Below are 18197 nucleotides of genomic sequence, written 5' to 3' on the forward strand. Positions count from 1 at the left end.
ACAATTTAATGAAAGCCTACAAAATTTGCGTTCCTTAGTCCCCGGGTTTTGTCTCGCAGGGAATTTCTATTGCGTATAATTGCTTGCTGTTAATCTAGTTTTGCAAATACACCGTATAATTTACTCAGATAATACGCATTCGTATTTGTTTAAAGGTTAAAGGTTGTCATTAAGCGGGGTAAATCCTGCAAGGCCAATCCCAGGACAACAATTCCCATGGACTGAAGCCGGCGCGCTCACGGTGCTGATGCTGCTGCTGGTTAGCCAGGCAGCTAATCACTGAAGCTCCGGATAAATGGTCACATTTACGGCGTTTAACATCCACGTTAACCCGCGTTGTGTGGCGGCAGATGGACGCATAATATCGTGTGCATGTTCTTGTTGTCGTTTCGTGTGATGGAGCTGTGCCACCCGTGTACGAGCCGTGAGCAACGGATACTTGTGCAGTCTACGGTTAGCTCGCTAACGCTCCGGGGATTTTTAAGGTTTACTGTGGTTAATGGCTCTAGTCGTCAAGCTGTCGTGAGCGAGCCCTGGTTTGCTGCAGCTTCGCTTCCCCACTAGGATTACCTGACGGTCAGAGCCTCCACCAGCTCCACGATATGACTCACACACAGTGAGCCGACCAGCTGGCTGGATGGCTAGCTCTTTCGTTAGCTGCTAACCTAGGCGGTGATGCTAGCAGCCGTTCGGGTGTCGGTACCGCCAACTATCTGAAGCCATGTCTGCCCGATGTAGCTGATGTGTTGCTCGGCTTGCCAAAAGATGAAGGGCCGGGGTTATGATGCGCCTCTCCCTGCAGGAGGCGGAACATGGATGCAGAGGAAGAGCGGAGTGCACACAAAGTTTTGGATCCAATGGTGCCCTGCAGGCAGAACGGAAGGATCGGTAAGACTGGTGCCGCTGTCCTTTTTTTTTTTTTTTTTTTTTAAATATCTCCTCTGTGTTTTGTTAAGTTCTGTGTAAGGTGACCTCTCTGTCTGTGCGCAGGTACTTTGAGAACTCTCCACCGCCTGCTGAAAACCCAGAACACACTGCAGATTCAGTCCATCACCCGCTCAGAATGTGCTGGTAGGTCAAATCCTGCATGGGCAGAAGTTCCCTTATTCACAAGGTGTCATTAACGGTACTTCCAGGTCATTAAAAACCAGCTGATTAAGATTTAGTTGATTAGCAGATTTTAAAAGGAGGGAGCAGCAAATCCCAGCCTTCTTTTTCCTGATTTCAAACTTGTGGACAAACAGAAGGAACAAGTCCTGGGCTTGAATAACGTTCCACATTTTTTCTGATGGATGTAAGTAAGATACAAACCTGTAAAAGTTGTGCAGAATCTCATGGTCTGCAGCTGGGGTGGCAAAGTCAATTTATATGCAGCATAAGTCCAGTTTGAGCTCAGACGGGCTTTATAGTTATTTTTTTTTTTAAATATATAAAGTTCTAATAAACATAAATGGTGAAAGTCAAAGTATTTATCTGTTCTAAAGAAATTGAAGTATGTACTAAACCCAAAAATCGAGCTATGAACCCGGTTTCCCTCCTTCATTGTCCAACTGTCCTGTTGACCTCCTGTGCGCTTGGCAGTAACATCTTTGCTGGCAGTGACGTCCACTCTCCCCACACAGAGTGACAGAAGCACACGCCCGGGAGAATACATGTGCATTAGCACAGATAGAATAGTATCTTTGCAAACAGTGAAGTTCCAATTTAAAACTGAAACTATTACAGATAGAAACACCTTCTTCTGTTGTCTCTCGGTTTTAGGCAGGAAACTGCAAAGAGGTAGATTAAATTAAATATGAATCTAATAATATAATTGATTTCAAATCTTCAGTTCACAAACTGTCTGTGTAAAACTAGTATGAACTACAGCGTAGTTTTGGAGAAGTGTTTCATCCTTCATTCCTCAACTTGACTTTAAACCTTTGGAGTGTTTGCAGATTTGGGGAAAATGGTACCGTAACACTAGGGCTGCACAATTAATCGTTAGAAAATCACGATCTCAATTCATACTTATGTGCGATCTCATTTCCAAGTGACAATGATTTTTAAAAGAAAAAAAAAGTAAAAGATGACGATTGTACTGCATTTTGATCCTGGACATAAGCTGCATGAAAACAAGCGCTCACTCTTCCTGCTCAACAAATGACAAGGGCGGAGCCTTATACCACAATACAGAAGTCAGCTGGCAGGGGAAAAAAACAACGGAGAGCACCTGAGAGATGAGGAAGCTGTAAAGGCCAAGAAAGTGACAGGAGAAAATCCGTCCCGGTCAACCACCCAAACATCAATAACGGGAACCTACAGCGCTTCTCTATACCCGTCGAACTCCCGCAGGCACAAAGAAATTACGGAGGCTATCACTTATCACCTGACCAAAGATATGGCTCCCATCAACACTGTGCAAAACGAGGGATTTAGGAAAATGATCAACACCCTAGACAAACGCTGCACAGTGCCGTCCCGCAACTATTTTTCTATTGTTGCACTACCTGCTCTATACACGCAGCGTCGAGCAACGGTGGAGACGGAATTTCAAGCAGTACAACATTTTGCGGCAACGACAAAATGTGAGACATTTGTTGTTTTTGTGTTCAGTCTCAACTGTTACGAAGTTGATGTGCAGTTAATAAGTGCAATAAATATTTATATTGGAAAAGAAAATCGTGAGAAAATCGTGATCTCAATTCTAAACCAAAAAGTCGTGATTCTCATTTTATGCAAAATCGTGCAGCCCTACGTAACACACAATTTTAAACTGTTGTCTGTGAATGAGAATTCTTTTCATGTCGTCTCCACAAATACCGGAGAGGAGAAGTTCTGTTGTTTGCCTTTTGATCTCACATGCGGCCTCCTGGGTGTTTCAGGTTCCTGTCCGAATCTAATGATGAGTAGGAGCGAGCATGCCGATGCAAGGCCCGTGCCCGTGGCCCTCACCCCCCAGCTCCCTGCCAGAGCCCACCGGCCTCTCTGTGTGTCGGTGTCCTCCGACAGCAGCGGACGCTTCAAGGCTCTGGAGACGCAGGAGTGGAAGAACAACCTCAAAGCTCAGGTACACAAACATCTGCTGCTATGTCCTCAGCAGGAGTTGAGGTACATCTGGATCCTGAAACATCTTCATATTAAAAAAAAACGGCGTTTCTAAAAGAATGAGTTTGCAACTGTGGACTAGTGTTCACATACAAAAATAGGCACATCTATGCTTTTATTTCTATAACTAAATACTATATTAATCAATTAAAGAACAACAAGAAAATAATGAAAAGAAGTAGGAACATTTTGGAAATCTTGCTGAAAATATTTGAATAAACTGAAAGTAGAACAGATGCGTCTGGGTGATGGATGTTGTCTTAATAAATCAATCTGATAGCAGGGTAGGTCACAGAAGATGCTGATTAGTTTCCTCTTTTTCTAGCAGAAAGGTGACAGGGTTCTTAAAGCTTGCGGCTGTATTTCTACTTCAGTAGATCCAAATGAAACTCCATGTGGAGTTTAACTCCTCGCAGCGTGGAAGGGTGTAGAGAAAGGATTTCAAATGGGTCCATATCATATGTTGGAAGCACTGAGGAATCTGTGTTTCCTGGCTTTTTTATGAAGGGGGGAGCAGGCACTGCTATGGACTTCTCAGGTCTGGTTGGTGTGACAACCTACTGTGAGAGTTGTTATCCATGTTTCATTTGTGTCTGTGTTGCAGATGGAGAAGGCTCACAGTGCAGGAGCAGCCAGCAGCACGGGTTCTCTGGAACGAGCGTCCCTGTTCTGCGCCTCTGCTTCTACCACAGTGTCCTGCTCCGGCCTGTCCAGCCCTGTGGAGATACTCAACAAGAGCAAGTCCTCCAGCCGCTTCTCTCTCTTCTCGCCGCCCTGGAACAGCAGCTCAGAGTCCGACTCCAACCCGCCGTCCCGCTCCGGCTCTAAGAAGCTCCGCAACTACAGCCGGAGAGCCGCCACGGGGCCGGCCGGAGCGAGGGGCCCTGATACGCCAGAGCCCAAACCCAGTGGTCCCGAACACTTCCAATACTCGGAGCCCGTCATCTCCAAGGTGACCGATTACATCTATGTCGGCAACCTAAACGCAGCGTACAATGGCCGTACGCTGTGCCGCAACAACATCGATAGCATCATCGACATGAGCAGTGCTCCAGGAGAATCGGCCCCCTCCCTTAGCCTCATACCCTGCACCTGCTCTCGTGGCGCTCGCCACAGCTGGTCCCGCCTCAAAGTGGACATCGGAGATGTGCCGGACGCTCTGGGCGATGGCCCGTCGCTGAAGCAGCGCTGTTTCGAGGACATCAACGAGTGCATCAACGCCTCCACGGAGAAGCGGAAGCGCGTCCTGGTCCACTGTCGGGACGGCTACTCTCTGGCGCCCACATGCATCATCCAGTACCTGATGGTGAAGCAGAACATGAGGCTGATCGCTGCCTATGAGCTGCTGAGGGCCAAGTACCCTGTCAACATCAGAGAGTGCCACCAAAACGTCCTTGTGAGCCTGGAGAGGGCGCTGCGGCCCGGCGGAAACATTGACCCTGAGTGCTTCAAACAGGCCATCTCACGCAAAGTGGCGTGGACCTGATTTTGTTTCCCATCATGCTCAGCTGCTGCTCGACGCCCTCTCTGCTCCTCCCACAGTATTGGATCCTTTCATACAGACAACCAAGGGCAGCTGTAGACTGATCACATGGATATTATTGTCCCCACTTGTGGTTGTGAGAATTTGATGTATTTCCTCTTCAGACCTGTAAATGTGACCTGGCCGTGATTTCCTCCTTCATACTCGCCAAATAGGAGACGCAATAGACTTTGCTGTAGTGTGCAAAGCTTCTCGGTATAACAGTGTGATAGTGTTGGCTGTATAGTTGATATAGTCCTGCTTCAGTTCTGTGCCACACCGTCGTGTTGCTGTTCTATATCAGGGGAATTTCTTACCGGGTGATCTCAGGAGATTATTGATGTCATACTAGAACCGTGTCAGTGGTCGTTAGATTATCCTGCAGCTTCGTTCACACGTGGAATCAAAAATGCAGCTCGGAGAGTTGGGAAGGGTTCCGCAACAGGTCCAAAAGGGTTATAAAGCCGTTGCACGTTCACGTTATGCATCCAGCTGGCACCACGGCCACTGTAGGAGCTCTTCCACTTCCTGTTAATCCCATTGCACCGATGTTTGCTGCAGATCAGACGAGAGCGCATAAGAGTTAATGGAACCAAAAGGCTAAAATGGTTATGTCCCCACAAGAGCCCACATTTGATTTTAACTTTGAAAAATGGTGAACGGATAATGATAAAGTCTCTGAACTTGAATAAAACACGTTTATGTCTTTTAAGAAGCCGATCTGGTCCATAAAATATATTGGTCCCGATTGGTCAGATAAGGATGTCTGATAGGATAGCACCCATTTCTAAACAATAACTTGATAGTTTAACCCCCAAACAGGCTCTTCCATGTTTGTATAAGTAGCAGCCGTGCTGTGACGTCTCCAATACTCACAGAAATGCCTTTTTAAACTCAAATATATAGTTTGTGTGTTCTTTATTTTTCTTAAAATCAAGATTAACATTTCCCGATGAAAAATACTTATTCAGCAAAATTGATCTCGGAGGGCTGCATCATTTTGGGCTATTGCCCAGGTTCAGTAAGACGAGCACCAGAGCGTGGTACAACTCGTAACTGTAGCTCAGTGCAACTAAAAGCAAGGACGCACTTGCTGGATGAGCAAAGTTGAACTACAAAAATCAAACCAATTGCAGATTGAGTCGGGTTATCGCAAATATGTTTGCCCAATTGCTCAGCCTAGAGTTTGCCTTTTATGGACGACTCAATAAAGCAAAGTATGCCTGGATGCACAAAAACACTGCTGCATGTTGAAAACGACCTTTCAGGTGTAACCTAGTCGTGTAAATCCAGTGTGACATCTCAGATGTGTTTCAGGTGGCGGTAATTCCACTGGTGAGACATGCAAGCCTGTAAAGGATGATTTTCTTTCTCGCTTTAAGATGTGAAATAACTGTAGAAGCAAGCGACCACGTGGAACGTCTTACAACATGGACTCTGTTACCAGCCTGAATATTGGGCGAGTGCTGTAATGTATCTGTTTAGTGCCCTTTTTACACGACTCATTTTACGTAAAGACAGCCCAAAAGGTTTAGTAGAACTAATAGAAAAAAGACAGCAATGTCCTGATAAAATAACTGTTGCTGTGTGTAAATGAGGTCACCTGTGATTCAGTACTCTCCCACTAGTACATTAGTTTCTCAGCGAGTTAACCCAGCGCAGCGTCACTTTGCGTTGTCTATATGCACATTACAAAACCTAAAGATGCAACAAACTGGAATTGCACCAGTAGGGGTTGAAAATTCCTTCAGCTGTGCTTGGAATGGCCATGGCTTTCAAATATTTGAATGCTTATTAAATTCTAAGTGTATCTGTTATCTTCAAATACATATTTTCCCCTATTTTTGTTTTTTCTAGTGAGCTACTGTAACATGTTACTACTATGTGCAGATGGCTATAAGACGTAGTTGGTGGTCACCATTAAACAACTAAATAGACTAAAGGTCGGCCAGAGCTCATGTTGTGTAGGAAAGGTCGGACCGTTCAGCAGAAGCTGCTCACGAGTCTTCTGTTAATTATTTTAGCTCATTGACTTTAATTATGCACTGCATAGAAACGTGTATGTATATCAGTGGATTTATACTTCTGCTCTCCATGTATGTAGTTTCTGCAAACCCTCTACTGTAACACATTTAATTGATGCAGTGGCGTGGAAGGCAGTGATTCAGCTCTATGAGAATGGTATAGAATTGTTTTACTAAGTAAGTCCACTGCAAAGTCCACCAGGTAGAGCTAACATGTCGCAAGCTAGCCACAACTGCACACAGTCGTTTGAGAAATCATCACTCTTTGCTTAGAAATGTCCACCCTAGTTTTTACCCAGAGAACCTCTTCACAAATTTACTGTCTAAGGTTTAATGTGAGCTGCAGACTTGGGCTGATGCTGGAGATCCATTTAAGAAAAAGTTTTAGTGCCAACTGTAACCTGCCATCAGGTTCATGTAGACTTTTGGGCAAAGTGAGGAGGCATTGCTTGTTTGGAGATCTATAGCTGATAAAGTCTTAGTTTGGAGTGTCATAGTAGATGAAATATGGACTTGGGTTGAAACCCAAACAAACCGTCTGTACTCCAGCCAATGGAGGACATGCATGCTTTTTGTTATCTTTAGATCTACAGCCGCTTCCTGGATTATGTTGCAGTTTCATCTTCTTCTGTCTTAAAAGGGAACTTTTGCACATGGACACTTTGTGTTGCTTCTGACCTTTTTGTGCCGTTATCTATCTTTTGTGTGCTTATTTTTTATTTATTTTTTCCCCCCGCTGAGGTCATACTCGACAGGATGAACGGTCCCTCTTGTCCTCTGTGAGGAAGACTTGAGCCTCGTTTTTAGTGACAGTTCGCTGAAATGTCTTTAGGAGCGTGGCTCTGTGAATTTGAACTTTGGTGTGCGGTGAAGTTGAGTGACATGCATCTCTTATCAGTATTAGTGCACCATCATTGCTGAACTGCGATTCGGGGTTTATGGATGGCAAGAGGTAATTTTTTTTTTCTTTACTTTTTCGCTCCACTGCTTACAGAACTGTCTAAAAAGAAGAGTATTAAAGTTTCCCTGTGAATGTTTAAAGACACTTAACATGACTGAGTTTCACAATGAGGGAAAAATGAGACCATGTTCATTAAAAGTAACCAGATGAAGGTGTTAATAGTAGTCAGGGCTTTGAAGTCATGAGTCTTTCACCTGTCAAATTCTTCTTAACCTACAAATATTTTGTTAAATGTCAGAAAATGGTGAAAATGACCTTTTCAGAGGTACTGTTTTGTCTTTAAAGGTACCCTTTTTATTTACCATTTGCAAATGTCACCACCAGGGAGCAGCTTTTTAACAGCAGGTGTATTAAAACATGTTCAGATGTGTGCTGCTGTTCGTTAAACTTCCAACGTTTCTCTCAGCCCCGTTTCCTCTAGACGATTTGCATTTTACCAGGTTAGCTGTGGGAATCTGCTCTTGGGTAACTCGCTGTGCCATCCTGTGGTACTACACGAAACAACGGCACAGGCCTGTTTTAACATCAGTTGATGTCGCTTCAACACAGTACACAGATATGTTTGACAAATTCAAAGCAGTTGCTTCTTTACATTCTGTGGGTGTAGTTGGTTTTTAAGTAAATATATAAGCAGCCTTAATGCCTCAGCTGTGAAAGGCTGATGGTGTATTGTCATCACACCAAATTTCTGAAGTCAAGTTTTATAGCTGTATCTAATAAAAATCTTGTATAAGTTTGAATCACAGTGACCTTGACCTGAAGGTCAGAGGTCAGCTTTTCTGAAAATCATCTAGGAATTTGAAGTTTATACAATAGACACATCTACTAAGAGGCTAAAGGGATAGCACTGGCAATTGCCTTTTTTGCGTGTGTTAAATTAATGAATTTAGAAGTACCTCTAAACACAAAAAACATTTGCACCAGGAAAGCATCACCATTTCTTGCTGTAATTACTTTAGTTATATCTTTAATGCTTACACAGGCGTGTATATCAAAAATAGTAAGTATTGTGGAGGACCAGAACTGCCAAAATTAAAAATGAAATAATGACTCAGTAAAGTGTTAAAAATATTAAAATCAAATGTAGGCTTCATTTCATAAACTGTGACATTAATTCATATCTTTGTTTCCTAAACTTACCGTTTTTCGATTTTCCTTTTCATTCAATTTTAAGTTTCATTTGGGGGTTTTCAGGCCTTTGATTAGACAGTGTAGTACAGAGGAAAGAAGGATGAGAGGAAGCGACACATCAAATGACCTGGGACATACCACTGAAATGAACAAAACAAAATCAAAAAAACATAAGGAATTTTAAATTAATTGTAAAGGAAATAAAAAAAGTCATGTTTTTAAATTATGTGCATTTTGATATTTTAGGTGTAATAACATAGATGTATATATGAGGTCTTTTATTTTTGAATAATTTGGTCTTCCATACATGCATCTGCTTGTAGTAATCATCTGTGAACTGTAGGAGGTAGAGCCAGGTGGAAGGACTTTTAAGGAGCCATACTGTTTGGATGTCAGTGAGTGAGCAGACGGTAACAAAGGTTGAACACTAGTGGGGATGTATTTACCACCCGCTCTCATCAATCAGCACTATCCTGCCCTCTCATTGGTAGGCGGCGCACTTGCTTGCCTCAAAGTTGAGGAAAGTGCTGAACCTTCCACTTCTCACCCCGAGCGGTTATTTTGCCAGTCATTGCTTGAAAAAGTTGAATGTCATTGAGTCTTGATGGTCTTTGGTCGCCACATCACTGCTAGCCTCTTCCTTTTTAGCCAATTTATTGAACCCTTGTACAAAAATATATATATTGTTAGGACAGAGTGTTAGCCATACAGAAATTAGCTCATTGCCAAATTCTCACTTAAATGGGAGTGTAACATTGGATGGTCCATGTATTTTAGTAAGGGGGAAATGGACCAGTGTCCTTTGCAAAAAGTGTGAGAATTACTGGTTTCAATGTTGAAACCACTGCTGTGGGTATCATGGGAACTACCACAAGAAATTCACCAATGACTTCCATATTTAGCTCAGATTCTATCTGAAGTCTGTCAAAATGTGGGCTGGTTGTTAAATGGCATCAAGGCAGAACTGGTACTCCATCACTGCTGACTGGGTTTTATTTTGCTTGTAGTTTCATTTTTATTTTCATTTTTTCCATATATATATATTTTTTTGGTGGGGGGGTCTTAGTCAAATTTGGTATCGGACAGGCCGCCACGGTCACAGTTCATGTGATGGAGTAGAATCTAAAAGTATGGTGCCTTCATTTGGAGTCATCTCATGAGCGTTCGTTGACATTTGCACACTTTGTATGACTTTAACTTCTAGATATCTTGTAAGATGTTGAATATTTTTGGATGTTTTATTTTGAAAAAGAAGAAAAAAGACATTTGTGTGACTCGTCCTTGCTGTGATATATTTGCAGACTTTAGTGTATAGTAGCGGTGAGACTGAAACGGATTCTATATTTGACAGATGTTTTGACGCTCGTGTAGTGGAAACGATCATCAACAGATTCTTTTTCTTTCTTTTTTTCCCCGTCGTCGTAAACTCTCGCCATCACAATCATCATATCAGACTGAATAGGTTTTCTAACTCGTTCTCTCAGGTGATTTCTCAGTATCCCAGAATGTTCTCAATGAATACGATGTGATTCAGAAATGTGAAGCAATGTATTTCTCATGTCGTGTTTATTAATCAGATTTAATTTGCACTGTTGAAATATTAAAGAAACTGATGTATCTAACAGCTGCTCATGTGTTGGAAGTGATTTGAGCACACACAGCTCTGTTATGTTGAAGCCGTTCAGAGTTGGTGTTGTGTGCACGCTTAGTGAGAAGCACAGACTGATAATGGACACAACCACTGTGATGTCACCCATTACCATTTAAGAAATTAGCTCATTGCTAAATGTTGATTTGTAAGCCACTCCCACCCTGGAAGTTCCCTGAATAAGCACAATGTGGAGGTCAAACTGTCTCCTGTTGCTTCGTTTGTGCCCTGGTTCCTCTGACATGCACTAAAGAACTAAGTTCCTTCAATCAGGAAATTTCCTGCAGTGGAGCCAGAGAAAGAAAATGACAGACATCCAGAGAATACGAGACAATATGAGATCCGAATGATCAAAATCTCCAGCTTCCTGCTGGAGTATTTGGAGAGAACCCGGCCATGTGGCGACAGTGCTGTCCACTTCCTCTCGTACAGCCCGCTCACCTGCAGTGTCACATTTTGTACTTTCTGCTCCACTAATTATGTTCCAGATTTAAATCTTAACATTAAATATAATAAAAGGTTATAGTATAAACGATGAAGCTACCAAGCAGATTTCAGATATGTTGAAATGAGTTCCAGCTGTAACAGCTGCACGATCGCTTCTGAATACAAAACACTTATGTAATGCAAAGCAATTATCAGACTCGTGTGCAGCGCCACTTTCTGTGTAATACGCCTGAATGAGGGCACAGGGCTGCACAAGAGCATGAAAATTGTTCCCAGTGTAGTCTTTATTCTCCCTCTGCTGCCACATTAACAAAAAAGCCTCGTTTTGAGCCACTGGTAGAGCTTCAGCAGCATAACAGAGCATGAAAGCAGCAGATTGCATGGAACTGTCATGTCACCTCTCCTCAGATAAACCTTTTTTTTTTATTTCTCATCTATTGCCTTATTAAGAGGAAAAACAGGAAACAGTGGGGAATTCCCGCTCTGTTTTTTTCCCCTCCTGCACTGAAATGTAGAAAGTGCTTGGCTGCCTTCTGTTAACAGCTTCTTAATTGTATCCTTCAGCCAGGGTCTTGACAACATTGCTCTGCCCTCCCACCTGCTGTCTCCTTAACTTTCATCACTCCTGCTCCGTGATCTCCTGAAAAACTGCCTAAAACTGCCTAAAACCCCTCGACCCTGTAAATATACCATATGCTGTTTGATTTGCAACTTCTGCGTTTCTACTCAGTACAGGAGCGACTTCCTTTTTGGGGGTAGGAAGAGAATAATTCAATAAGCAAAGCAATCTGGGCAGAAGGGGTTATTTATAATGACGAGATAGGGCGGGGAGATTCTCAGGGGGTGAGGAGGGGAGGTCAGATATAATATTTCAGGTGCTGGATCCCATTGGTCAGTGAAAAAGTTGCCTTCCATAAAGAGAAAGATGGGGTTCCCTTTGCCTTTTGGGAATGCAGTATATATACCAACTTATAGCACCAGGAACGAGGCTGTTTCCCAAATCGGTTGGTCATTTCTGTTTTCCTCATCAGCCAAAAGGTGAGAAATCTCTTAGACTACCTTTTGGACAGATCTCGTTCTGTTGCAGTTCATTGAAGGGATCTTTTTTTGAGGTTTTGGTAAAAGCTAAAGCTAAACTTGTGATGTGGTGAGAAGAAACAAGCTCATTAGAAAGTGTCACTGCAGGATGATGATGATGACGATGGTGATGAGAAGCTTTTTAATGCCAGTATGGTTTGTTTTGGGGGTGGCGCTGTCAGCGCTCCAGGTGTGAAGTGCAGTGTGATGAGGTGTGCTGGTGCAAATGGACTCTCGCGTTTGGAAAGTGATAGTCCCAGTGTTTCTCGCCGTGTCATCACAGAGGTCGTGTGTCACATTTATCTGGTCTAATGCAATCAGCTCCATGTTTTATACAGATAAGCTCCAATACATGGAAACATCAGCATCCAAAACATAATTGAACGCAGTGAAATGTCATCCGTTTTGTATTTGTAGAAAGAACAAAACTCTTCTTTATGTAACTCAGTGGGACTGAGTCAACTGTAAACACTCTGAGAGCTCCAGCACCTGTAGCTGTCACAGGTCCAACCAAAGTGCGACAGCTGCACAGAAGAAGTGCACCGATGGTGTTCTGCCTTGCGAGTAATTAGAAATGCGTTACATTTTCAACTCTCTGTGATCCTTCAGTGGTTGTTTTGTGGTACGTTGTGTCATTATCGCAAAAGAAAAGCTTAAAGTCACTTCAAACATGTGCTCTCCCTTTTGTATCATCAGTACTTTTTTCTTCTCATGGTTTAAATTTCTGATGTTTGGAGTTTGCGAGTTCTAAAAAGTTGAGTGTTGTTGAGAAATGGTGGGAGTTTGAAGGCATCAAAATAACTTTAAATTTATTGTTTTTTTCTTGAGACCATCTTGAGATCCGCATCTTTTAACTGATGATGATGATGATGATGATGATGTGTGTGTGTGTGTTATTCCATAGAAATATTAAGCTTTTTATTGGATTCTGTTTTAATACTTTGAATGCTAGAAAGCTTGGATGAGATTAAAAAAAGAAGAAAGGTTCAAACTGCAGATTTATGCAAAGTGATGCTACGATTCTGTATTCTGGGCTGAATCTGGGTTAATTTTGTCATTTGCAGGAATGTCTTGTTGGTCCAACCTGGACCAAAAGTCACGATGTAGGCCTGATACTATTTAGAGCAAATGTAGTGTGTGCTGTTGGTAGCCCAAAAATCAAGAGCTGGGGGCAAGAAAGGTTTTGCAATTATTGTGTGGACCACATGTGGTCCAAATGCCACAAACGAGCTTGCCATCTATGCCATATAAGGTGCACCTAAGTTAAGCCAGTTGGACTCACCCTTAGTCTGTACCATCAATCAGGGCTGAATGTGGCCCAGAGAAACTACAGATTGTGGACCACATTTGCGCTAAACATTTATTGCTAGTTGAGTACTGAGTACTGAGTATCTAAGGAAGATTCTTGATTCTTCTTGGTTAAAAATGGCAGGGTCCTTATTTCCCTCCTCTCGGTCTGGGTGCAGCGATTGTTGATCTGGATTGTTCTGCTCAGTCTCTATTTTCAGAGAAGGCATTTCATGACTTAGTCATGTCTGAGATGTTTGCACCAACACAGGAGGTATCAAGTTTTTCTTAATAATCTTCAAGAAGACAGACAAGGGAACCCAGGGGGGGACAACAGACCCAAAATCCTGATCCTAATTTAGCCTAGAGGCTTTTCCTCGAGGAGTACCGCTGATCCTCAAGTCGGTGTTGTGTTTCTCCTAAGTGGAGTTATTCTTTTCAATAGAAGCATTCTTGAACTGTTTCTCAGTCTGACCCCACTTTAACCTGCCTTCCTTCCCAATCTTTCTGTTAGCCCATGACTTCACAGTTATTTCCTAATAATTAACCATTCTTTCCCCTTCCCCCTAATGTTTTTCTGCAGGGTTTTGAACCCAAACAAACACCAAGATGTCGGGGTGAGTACTTCTGTCTTGTTTTTACACAAGTCTGAAAAAGTTCTTAAACATTTTGAAGTAAAAAAAAACAAACGATTTATCTAAGCTGATTTTGAATTTTGAAGTTTGCTTATGACAAACGGATTGATTTTCTTTTAGGAAAAAAGTGTCATCAAGTCGTAAGCATCAGCTGAAGGTAAAAGCTCTTTTGCAATCGGAACTATTTGCAATCTGCATGTACACTCGATGTGACATGTACGTTATTTTTTTTGAAGAGTTTGATGCTGTCCATCGCTAAAGGTATACTGGAGGAGGAAGAAAGAGAGCGAGAGGAGGCAAAGAGGAGGTACATAGCTGAGACCTGTCCTCCTGTGTCCATGCCCAGGACCATGCAGGAGCTGCAGGCACGTCACAAAAGAACACCAACACTTGTGCTGAGGATGTTACACAGACTAGCGACCTGGCTCGTTAATGACCATTTCATGTCCAGCATTTGCGTTCTAATATGCATCTCTGTTGGGTAACGTCTGGAAAAGTTCATAGTTGCAGTGCATGTGTAACAATGGCTTTTGCATCTGTGCTCAGGATCTGTGCAAGGAGATCCACCGCAAGATCGACGGGATCGATGAGGAGCGATACGACCTGGAGATGAAAGTCAACAAAGCCAACAAAGAGGTAGAATATAACCCTGCGGAACCTGCCGTGCGTCCATCATCAGAAGCTCGGGCTGTGCTTTGCTTGAACATTTAAACTAAGGTATCGGTTGATGGTGAAGTCTTCCATCAGCAGAAGGATGTCATGTCAGATTTAGGGAGTGTGAATAAAATTATGTAAAACACAGCACCGCTGCCCAGATGGCAAACCTTCTACTTTTTTTCACCCGACACTTTAATGTTCTGATGATTAAATAAAACTGGAATATCCAGTGCTTTGGATCAAATTCCATGCTGAAGAACTTTCATCATGGTCTCTGTAATCTTCTTTTCCAGATCGATGACCTGAAGATTAAAGTCCAGGACCTGATGGGCAAGTTTAAGAAGCCCGTGCTGAAAAAAGTACGCATGTCTGCAGACGCCATGCTGAAAGCTCTGCTAGGCTCCAAACACACAGTTAACCTGGACCTGAGAGCCAACCTGAAGCAGGTCAAGAAGGAGGTGAAGGACGAGGTGAGGACCTGGTTGGATGCATATTTTATAAATGTGTTTGTTGTTGTCTCAAAAGCAGCAGCCAGTAATATTTATCAATGTGCATTTATCATTTGATGCTATATTTTTTAGATTTCTAACATTTTGTCACTTAAGCAACATTTAATTAAATTTCATTAAATAGCAACGACATTTAATGTCGTTGCTATTTAAGTTAGAGTCATATTAGACTCTAACTTGGTGTATGAGGCTGAGATTACTCTCATTCTTCTCATTATTCTCTGACACTGTTTAATTAAAGCACCTAACCTGGCTCTCTTTTTTGGTTGTGTTTTAGGACAAAGAGCTCCGTGATGTTGGCGACTGGCGCAAAAACATTGAAGACAAATCCGGCATGGATGGGAGGAAGAAGATGTTTGAGGCTGAGGCCTAAACAATGCTTAAGAGTATTTTTAGTTTCTGTTTGTCACTGACGGGCTTAATGTGATGATTAGAAAGCAGACAACCATTTTTGATCCTGTAAACATTTTTACTGAATAAACAAACAATTCCTGCTGAAGAAGATGTGCTGTCTTTACTTATGGTAATGCCAACCAGGTTGAAGCATTTCTGGTTTACACTAATAGAAACCAAACTATGACAGTAGAGACAGCCACAGTCTAAAAAAATAACCTCTAAATGATAACTGCGCTGTGATGGCTCATGCTTATGGACATAGTGTGTGTTTAACTGAAGAAAATGTGATTTATTCCAAAACAACAGTGAGTTTTGGTGTTTTTTTAATTTGGATATTTTTAATTTGGATACCCAAATTAAAAATATCCAAAGTTTGTAATAATGAGCGTTTGGCTGACAGGGATCACTGCACACACTCAGTAATCCCTGTCAACCAAACTCTCAGGCTGCCGACTGCTCGAAACACTTAACTTCACGCAGTTTTTTTATACTTTTCCCTCTGTATGATATCATAGACATAATACTTTAATCTTTGCATTATTATTATTATTATTATTATAGTTGAACAATGACTTTTCAGCATCACGATGATTGTTTTTGAGAACATTTCTTAAATATTCTTTAACCTGTGGTCAGTTAGCTGACTATTTGGTCTTAAGAATATGCATTTCATGGCTGTGCTGACATACCGAAGTGGAGGTTGGGATAGTTTTCAATAAATAGGAGTGAAGGGAAAATGAAACGACACATGTCCTTTATTTTTTCTTAAAAAAAGATCTTTTTGTGGTTTCTCTTTAGCTTGCGGGAATGTTAAAAAGCAGCAGCTCTAATGCGGTTCAGAGTTCCGGACTGAGTCGTGTTTGTGGCTGTTTTTGCTTTATGAGGCCCAAAGGATCTAATGGTGTCAGGCAGATTAACTAAAACTCTAAATTCATCTTCGATGGCTCTTTGATTTTTGGTGACAGACAGAGGTGACACCAAGACTTCATACAAATCACCTTGGAATTGAATCTTTCCCACAGGTTTCACAGTTTGATAGAAAAGATGACTGTTTAAGAAAAAGCAGAATATCTTTGTATGTGTTTGACCTCCCTGTTTGCTTTGGGAACAGCAGAACTTTTCGTAGTGGTTTGCACCATCCAACAGTTATAATGATGGTTGGATCTTTTGTCAATAAAAGTTCAGTCGAAGAATCCTGAGTGAGAAAAGTTCCACAAATTGCAAATATAGACCAATAAACCAATATGTCATTTTTTAAAGATTTATTTGTGATCCCAGTTTTCATCTGATGAGCTGATTGTTATTTCTACAATTTGGAAGTTTAATGAAGTCACACAAAGTTTGATCCTCATCCTTCATAATCATACACATTTATAGGGATGGGCTGAAGCTTGTATGTGTGATTTTTAAGGCTACAAAACACATTTAAGCTCTGCTACAAACAGCAATTTTACACTGACTACAAGCGTCACAATCTAAAGCTAAACTCTTAGTTTTCCTCAGAACTATTTTTAGCTTTAGTTTTATCTTATTTGTTTTTTGCCTATGAAGAAATCTGAGCACCAGTATCACAGTATATAACATATTGGTACCCTGGATGTTTGATCAGTTTTCTCATTGAAAACACGATTGGAGATAACTCCACAAATCTACAACTTTCAAGGTTCCTATGAGCATGGAGGATTCTGGTTTCTCAGAAGAAGCTAAATGATATGAAAGTTCTGCTTTTTACCTACATTCTGATACCAGGCTCGTCTTTTAGTTGTTATTCTTTCTGTGTCAACAACGTTTCTGAAATACTCGTGTTTAACTCGGAATATTACAACCATATGGTTTACAAAGCTTCATAAAATTTATTATTTAAATATACTATGAAAAAAAATCTTGCTTTTGGGCTCATGTAAAAGTATAATATAAGAAAGCAGAAGTATAATTCCCGGGAGAAAAAAACTATTAAAGAGATGAACATTTTAACTGCTGATCATTCACATGAACATTAAATTTAAAGTTGTTTTGGATCATGCTCAGAAATAAAAAAAAATGTCTCGAGAAAGACATTTGAGTCTCAATTGGAAGTAAAATGATATATAAAATTAAAGGTTTATTTATTCAAATGCATAATCTTTAAAGAAATTTGGATTGTCCATCCATCCATCCATCCATCTTCATCCGCTTTGTCCGGGGCCGGGTCGCGGGGGCAGCAGCCTAAGCAAAGAGGCCCAGACCTCCCTCTCCCCAGCCACCTCCTCCAGCTTATCCGGGGGAATACCAAGGCGTTCCCAGGCCAGCCGAGAGATATAATCTCTCCAGCGTGTCCTGGGTCTGCCCCGGGGCCTCCTCCCGGTGGGACATGCCTGGAACACCTCACCCAGGAGGCGCCCAGGGGGCATCCTTGTCAGATGCCCGAACCACCTCAGCTGGCTCCTTTCGATGTGGAGCAGCAGCTGCTCTACTCTGAGCCCCTCCCGGATGGCCGAACTTCTCACCCTATCTCTAAGGGAGAGGCCAGCCACCCTTCGGAGGAAGCTCATTTCTGCCGCTTGTATCCGCGATCTCGTTCTTTCGGTCACTACCCACAGCTCGTGGCCATAGGTGAGGGTAGGGACGTAGATCGACCGGTAAATTGAGAGCTTCGCTTTTACACTCAGCTCCCTCTTCACCACGACGGACCGGTGCAGCGTCCGCATTACTGCAGCTGCAGCCCCAATCCGTCTGTCAATCTCCGGCTCCCTTCTCCCATCACTCGCGAACAAGACCCCGAGATACTTGAACTCCACCACTTGGGGCAGGAACTCATCCCCGACCCGGAGTGGGCA

At 42.2% G+C, this 18197-nt stretch overlaps 2 protein-coding genes across 3 annotated transcripts; both read left to right on the forward strand.

The window, feature by feature from the left end:
- The first annotated feature begins 210 nt into the window (after positions 1-210).
- Positions 211-10349, forward strand: LOC308389597 (uncharacterized protein). The gene is made up of 4 exons (XM_080871084.1): positions 211-888; positions 991-1071; positions 2865-3049; positions 3692-10349. The coding sequence occupies exons 1-4, from the start codon at positions 813-815 to the stop codon at positions 4571-4573; spliced, it is 1224 nt and encodes a 407-aa protein (XP_080727210.1). The 5' UTR covers positions 211-812; the 3' UTR covers positions 4574-10349.
- Positions 10350-11728: 1379 nt separating this feature from the next.
- On the forward strand, positions 11729-15742 carry LOC308391484 (troponin I, fast skeletal muscle-like). Of its 2 annotated transcripts, XM_080874070.1 has the most exons (7): positions 11729-11858; positions 13768-13801; positions 13940-13976; positions 14056-14184; positions 14366-14455; positions 14770-14946; positions 15263-15742. In XM_080874070.1, exons 2-7 carry the CDS (start codon positions 13794-13796, stop codon positions 15356-15358), a joined length of 537 nt encoding a protein of 178 aa, XP_080730196.1. In that variant the 5' UTR covers positions 11729-11858; positions 13768-13793; the 3' UTR covers positions 15359-15742. The 2 variants fall into 2 exon arrangements, with proteins under 2 accessions (XP_080730196.1, XP_080730197.1); XM_080874071.1 differs by lacking the exon at positions 11729-11858 and having other exon boundaries at positions 13578-13801.
- The last annotated feature ends 2455 nt before the right edge of the window (positions 15743-18197 follow it).

The sequence above is a fragment of the Rhamphochromis sp. 'chilingali' genome, assembly GCF_963969265.1.
Source record: "Rhamphochromis sp. 'chilingali' genome assembly, chromosome: 2".
NCBI lineage: Eukaryota > Metazoa > Chordata > Actinopteri > Cichliformes > Cichlidae > Rhamphochromis > Rhamphochromis sp. 'chilingali'.